Source organism: Dendrobium catenatum, unplaced genomic scaffold (genome assembly GCF_001605985.2).
Source record: "Dendrobium catenatum unplaced genomic scaffold, ASM160598v2 fragScaff_scaffold_1038, whole genome shotgun sequence".
Classification (NCBI taxonomy): domain Eukaryota; kingdom Viridiplantae; phylum Streptophyta; class Magnoliopsida; order Asparagales; family Orchidaceae; genus Dendrobium; species Dendrobium catenatum.
The window spans coordinates 2,815,263-2,822,533 of NW_021319500.1; the positions used below are offsets into that span (position 1 = coordinate 2,815,263).

The following is a 7,271-nucleotide window of genomic DNA, read 5'->3' on the forward strand; positions in this document are numbered from 1 at the left end:
GACGTCGGACTTCTACCCGACGTCGGACCTTCACTCTTCGCCAAGTTTCTACCCGATGCCGGACTTCTACCAATTATAGGACTTTCACTGGAGGTATATCCGAAGATGGATTTCTTTCCATTGTTGGACTTCTACCTGAAGCCGTCCTTCTGACCTTCATCGTCAGACACAGTCCTTCCACCCTCCATCGCAAGGCAACTATCCTTCTGATCTCCGACGCCAGCTAACTACGGTCCTCCTAACTTACGTCGGCCGCCAACTACAGTCTTTCCAACCTCTGTCGCCTGCCGACTACGGTCCTCCTTACTTACGTCGCTCGCCGACTACATCCTTCCGACCTCCGTCGCCAGTCGACTACGGTCCTCCTGACTTACGTCGCCCACCGACTACAAGCCTTCCGACCTCCGTCGCCCGCCGACTACGGTCCTTCCGACCAAACGAACATGTCAACAATGACTCTTTGTATTAACATCATGTAATGTGCTCCATAAGATGTACATCAAGCTAAGGCCTTCCCCCAAGGAAGGACCTCAATTGTAATCAACTACAATACTAGTGGATTCGTTCAAATTGGGCTAGGCCCCGTGGTTTTTTTCCCCCATTTCAGGGGCTTTCCATGTAAAAACATTGGTGTTTAATGTGAATGCTACACACTCTCTCTTATCTGATTGCGTGCCAGATTTTCGTTCAATGCCAAGACGTTAATTTTATATTTCTCTACCTCCGCGAATACTCCTGGACATAACAAGGATGATCCTGAGTTCAATTCTAAATTTTTTATTCAAATATTACCTCGTTTTTTAGTATCTCTATTATTGCAAAATTATTGAACTGTTGACTTGCTTCTTTTTTTTTTCTTTTTCTTAATTTTCTTTTCACATAATTTTTCCTCCCCCTTGTTAACGAATATTTGATTTTTCACATTTTTTTTTCATATTCAAATATCTGATATTTACTTTAAGGATCAAATATAATAGCAATAATCAAACAATTAACATTTACTATACGCTCAGCATTTGGGAGCATCAAATTTGCAGTTTTCATTTATATGGCTCTGAATTAACTGCTAATTAGTGTTTTATTGCCAAAAAAATCACAAAATAATATCAGAATGTATTTATATATTTAAATTCCATCTCAACTTACTTCAATGTAGTTTGGAATAATATTTTAATGTTTTGTAAAATAACTTTTTGGTAATAAAAAATTTTTATACTAAAAAATTGCTTTAGAAAGCAACAAGAAACTCATCCCAAATGAAGCCTTAATATGAATTAGGGGTGTCAATTCAGGTCAACGGGTTGGGTTCGGGTCGAATCCGGAACTGACATGGCGTTATATGACACGACCCGTTTTTTGCAAATGGGTTAGAAAATGCAACCTGGACCCGACCCGCCGGGTTGTTGGGTTGACACAACCCGACACGAAATCCGACGAGACGGATGGCTGGCAGGTCGAGACGCTGGCTTGTGGGGCCAATCCGAGACGGACGGTGGACGGTGGCCAGGTTGAGGCGTTGCCTAGTGCGACAGGCCAAGGCGCTGGCACTGTGTTGCCTCATGTGACTAATCCCACATGCCACTTGGTCCACCGTGGACTTGAAGGCCGCCATGTTGAGGCACCCGGTGGGTTGGGGCTGTTGGGTGCTTTGTGGAGTGGGCCCTTGCTAGGCTTGACCGATTGACCTCGTGAGAGTTGAGTCAGACTCAGTCGCGTGATGTGGAACTGCGCAGCGGCACAATGCAAGCTTTCGGACCCGAACCTGGGTCAACTTCGGGTTGATTTCGGGTTTCCAGGTCAACTCGACCAAACCTGTTTTTTCAAACAGGTCAAAAATCTGAACCCAAATCCGACCCGTTTTATAAACAGGTTGTACCGAACTGAAATCAAGGTTCGAGTTTCAAGTCGTGTCAAATTTTGACACATCTAATATGAATTAAGGCCTCTTTGAGTCAGCTTTGTTGTTGCTTTACTTTTCATACAACAATCATAATTTTATTTTGCTACTAATTTTTTTGCTATATTCTTGCTATTTTTTCAAAAAAATTCTCTCAAAAAAAATTATTTTTTACAACTAAAATAATTAAATCATTTTTCTCATATCAACTTTAAAATCAACTTTATCATCTCAAAGAAATGGACAATACAGTGTTTTGAATGTATCAATGATATAATTTATGACAAAAGTACAAATAATGTATTATTGATAGTTAGCTTCCATCATTTAATACCTCACGCATATCCTGTGAACATCACATTCTCATTCTCTCTCACTGCTGAGCTGCATCATTCAATCAATAAAGGATGGTAACGGCCAAAATTATATTATTAAAGGGGATATTTGATCATTTATTTTAAATTTTTATTAAATTACTACTCCCCAAATTTTATTTATTAAATTCTTAATTATACATTAAATTTCACAATAATAATTTAGGTTTCATTTGAAGTAATTTTTTTACTATTTTTCAAAATAATTTTTTTAATTAATTTTTTTTTTATAATTAAAAATTATTTTAGAAAAAAAATATCTCAAATAAAATCTTTATATATATTTCATTAATTTAATCGGCAATTGAAATTTATAAAACTGAGAAGTGGAGGATTTTCACACAGATCATTGAATTTTTAGATATTTATAATATTTTTGGATTTTTTAAAAATATAATTGTAAGTTCATACAAATCGCATATTTATTATATTTATTTATTTAATATCTTAATGGCCACTGTTTCCCGCGCAGCAAACAAGAACAGGAGCTCGCTGTTTATTTATTTAATTCGTGAATGGCAGATAAAACAGAAGAATCCTCCATTTCGCCGGACAAAGGCCATTTTAGGAAATCTGAAACGGAAAGCGCCATCGAAGTTGGCATGAAAGTGTCCGACTTCCTCCGACTCGCCGACGACGACTATTATGACACGGTGAGGAAAAGTCGTCGGAGAAAAAGGAGCAATCTTGGCGGACCTTCGCCGCAATCTGAGTCCCAAGGCTTTCGTTCCCTCCTCTTACAATGGCTTCAAAATCCAAAGCTTTCCGCCGGCGACGAAGGTGATGGAGCAGGGAAGGGGACTAAGCTAGGCCGCCGGATTTCGTTTCCAAGATCTTGCTGCTTGGAGGATGAGAAAGTGAAGGAGAAGGAAGAGAGGGATGACGTGGGGGCTGCCATGAAGGATTCTTTGGGAGGACATGGAGGTGATGTTTGTCATTTGATTATTTCTTTGCTGCTCTGCTTAATTAAAGTTGGATTTTTAGGGTTTGGGCTCTCTTTTGTAGTTCATTTTGGAGGGCTGTTGGTTCCAAGAATTTTAGTATAATCGAAGTTTGGAAACGTTAGTAAATCATGGGAGTGTTATTACTGAGAACTTTTTGGTTGAATTTTGCCTTAATCTAACCTTAATCATGTATAAATCTTCATAGGAAATATCCCCTTAGGATTTTTGTTGCTTTGCTGAACTGACTTCTTCTTCTTCCTATGCAATGACTTTCTGTTTAACAATATCTTGTTTGTTGAATAGAGGTGATAAATTTCTTTACCTTATCCTCATTTATGTAATTCCTTTGTTTAGACAAGCAATTTAACAATTTTGTTTCAGTTTTTGAGCTTCCTTAGAACCTGTTTCATATAAAGATTGTTATGTTATGCACAAGCTAACCGGGGAAGAAGAAGAAGAATTAAAAAAGGGTAATGCTTGTGGATAATCACTAATGCTTTGTTTGAGACAGCTTCTTTATTGCTTTCGAAAACGACTTTTTAGTACAAAATCTTCTAATTCAAAAAAATTTTGTACTAAATTTTTTTTAGAAAGCAACAAAAAAGTTGTCCAAACGAAACCTATGTTTCATACATTACTCGTGATTATCATTGTGATCCACCGAGTGTCAGTGAATCATTGCCAAGCCAGCCTTTATATCCATAGCTTCTTAAAAGAAGAAGTGGGGCAACTTTTGATCATAAGAAAATTCAATTTAGTAACACTAGAAGGGCTTAATTTGGCCTCTCTTTATAAAGATTATATTTAAGGCATTTGAAAATATAATAAAAAGCTCTAAATGCTGTTAATAAAATTTCTCTCAACTATTGGATACTTTTAGGAGCTCTATGCCCTATTCTAACCCTACGATAACCTTATCGCCGTGGCTGAGCCATTACCAAGTATGGATAGCATGTTTTATTCTTTGAGTAAAAATTTGGCTCTATAAATTAACAATGACTACTTATAAATAAAATAGAAAAAATTAGATAGGTTAGTAATAAAATATATTTAAAAAAAAAAGAAGATTTTTCAGTGTTTTCCTCCATTCAGCATCTTTTGGCTTTTCTGATATCCTATTGACTTTTTGAACCATCTTATTTATTGACTCCATAAATTTAACATGGCAACAGACTAAGATGCTAGAATCATTAGTTTATGTTACCAAATTAATTGAGTTCATATTAACTAAGGCGAAAGTCTTTGTTGTGATGTGAAGCTTTGGGTTTAGTTCCATCTTGAGTGGTTGAAAAATATGGCGGTATAAAAATATCAAGTGGATTGCTCTAATTTATATGCATAAGCTTTTGGGTTTAAAATGGATTTATAACTGCCGTCTCTAGCCCAATTTTACCTCACTCTCTAACAATTGGCATTAGAACTTATGGTTCAACTAAGAAGCACTTCATGCAAGTTGTAGTTCTCCATAGATCTTGTCCCTTGGATCCATCATAGCCGAGCAACATTCAAGAGTGAGTTACTTCTACAACGAATCCATCTAATTGGATGGGCTCTTGATGCAATATACTTAATGTTGTTTCTGTATGAGTGGGTGTGATGATCAATGTCTCAAGCTCTCACATGCGGGAGAGATTGTCAAAAAACATATCGGTGTTGCAATACTATCTGGTTAAACCTCATCTATAAGCTCAAGTTTTTTGGTTTAAAAATATTTTTTTGGTTGATTCATATGGTGCAACTTTAAGCCTTCTTTGTTTCAACTAAAAATGTATACTTGTCGGAAGCACTATAGTGAATTTTAAACTGCGTTGTGTTTTCTTTTTAATTTATGTTAAAAGTGCCTATGATGTTCATCCTATTGAAAATGGGCTGCGTTCTCCAATATTTTTTTTTTTTTTTTTTTTGTTTGGTTAACTACAGCAATTGTCCCAATTCAATTGGTATCATGAACAATCTTGATTCCATTTTTCTGGGTTTCTTATTCTATAAGATTTTGGAATTTCTCCATATGCAGATTTTCACTAAGGTTTGTTTCAAAAGCTTTCCAACGGTTTTCTTTTATGAATTCTATTAAAGTTGGAATTCCAGCTTATATCGCTGTGTGCTACAAAATTATTATTTAAAATGAATGAAGTGTGCTAGTTATTCTAACATCAGAAGCAACTTCTTTTTATTTTTTCTTAAAGTTACTAGTTAAAATGTAGAATGTGGCATTTTGTGTGTTTTCATCGTGCATTTCATTCTGGATTGCATTAGTTGCTCTAAACTCTTAATCATCCTACAGCAAATGGTCTTCTATCTTATTAGCAATCAGTTGCTACACGAAATTTACTTTCCACTTAAGATGTGGTTCTTCCTTGGACTCTTCTTTTGGCAAGCTAGGCCCCATAGTGTTTTTATTTTAGGGGCATGTGTGAGGTGATTGATAGGATTCTTCTGTCGTTATTCTAAATTGATTTTTTTCCTTGTAAGAAAGAAAGGAAAATAGTAAGATTCTTGTTTGGATTTTGGAATTGCCATTCCACACGTATCATTGTGGAAAAGCTAAGTGCAAATTTGAGAAAAACAAAGAGTGGAAAAAGACTAGGAAATAAATGATTTTTTTTTTCCTCTAAAGATCAGAAAGCGTAAAGGTAAAGCAATACTGAAGTTAATGGCAGTGCTATTGATATTCTGAGCTTTCTTTGTGGCATTTTATGCTTTAAACGCAACTTCTGCAATTTTTCCCCTGACGTATAGGCTCTATGTTGGTTTGATTGAATTGAAGGGAATGTTAATGTATTTTAATAAATATGAAGTATCAATGTATCATAGCTTCCAATCTAACAAAGGGGTCAAGTTTTGCTCAGTAATAGAAGCTCAACTATACAAAATTTGTAACATTGTACGATAATTACTTTTTTCTACCAACTGTTTCTAATGTGATTATGACGTTTTCTCTATTCTCAGAAAGGAAACTTGAGGCTCTTTCTTTCAAACTTGGCTTGGGGGCAGCTCTAATCTTCTTCCTGGCAAAAAGTGCTACTGAATTTATTAAAATGACTGAACTAAGATCTGAGATGGAAATATTGCTAAAGTATGTCAAGGGTGAAATTCAAAGAAACGCTGTTGCTTCTATGTTAGCTGAATCGAAGCTTGACACCTTACCAACTTCAAATTACTGGGAGATTCTAAGTTCAAACAAACCTCTGTGGTTGCTTGATGAAACTGAATCATGTAATACATTGTCTAACTTGCACATATATTTGGATGATAGAATGTGCCTAAAGGGCAATGAAATGGAGCAAGAGCTCCAAGTTGAACTAAAAAGCTTGCAGCTTAACTTAGAAGGCCAGGATTTATCTGTGCATCCATATCAACGAAGGAAGGAGGTCAGCACTTCTTATCTTTGATCTCAATGGTTTTGCAAATCGCTTCTACTCTAATCTATGTTCTTCGTGCCATATGTTGATTAGATGCCATAGATTTATGTTGTAATAACCTCTTGATTGAGTGGTATTGCACTTCATCTCTAAAGTGATCCAAAGTTCAAATATTGAAAAAAAAAATGATTTGGTTAATTCATCCTTTAATACTTGGTTTTTGTTTGAAAACTTTGAGTTTATTCTTCATGGAGGATAATATTTTTCCATTTTGAAAATTCTTGCTAATAATATTTGATTGTCAGGATTGTTCAGTGTTTAATCTTCCAAGTTTTACAGCTTTTCTTGTTAATTGTTCCTAAACCAAGTTGTTGAGTATTCTACTGATTCCATGGCTTACTATTCTACTTGCTCCACAGATTCATGGTTTTGCATGAAAGGAATTAAAGAAATAGTTGCGATACCTACGTTTTTTAGTGTCAGATTGTTTCCTATATCTTTACATAATATTATTTACGAATATATAAAGAAATATTCTTCACATTTTAAGATATAAAATAGCAACAAGCAAGCTTCATGAAGACAAGAAATCCCAACAAATACACAATCAAAAGCACATATAGAAGTTACATGGCTCGGTTAGGCGAGCCTACATCCATAATCATACTTTAGATCAAATAATCAACAAATCTTT

General features: G+C 35.5%; 1 protein-coding gene across 1 annotated transcript in view; it reads left to right on the forward strand.

The window, feature by feature from the left end:
- Nucleotides 1-1,339: 1,339 nt before the first annotated feature.
- The window catches only part of LOC110093400, a 20,165-nt gene continuing 14,233 nt past the window's right edge, over nucleotides 1,340-7,271 (forward strand). Inside the window, exons 1-3 of the mRNA XM_020818274.2 lie at nucleotides 1,340-1,625; nucleotides 2,794-3,195; nucleotides 6,165-6,586. Coding sequence (XP_020673933.1) covers nucleotides 1,340-1,625; nucleotides 2,794-3,195; nucleotides 6,165-6,586 — 1,110 coding nt within the window. The remainder of the gene's footprint in view (nucleotides 1,626-2,793; nucleotides 3,196-6,164; nucleotides 6,587-7,271) is intronic.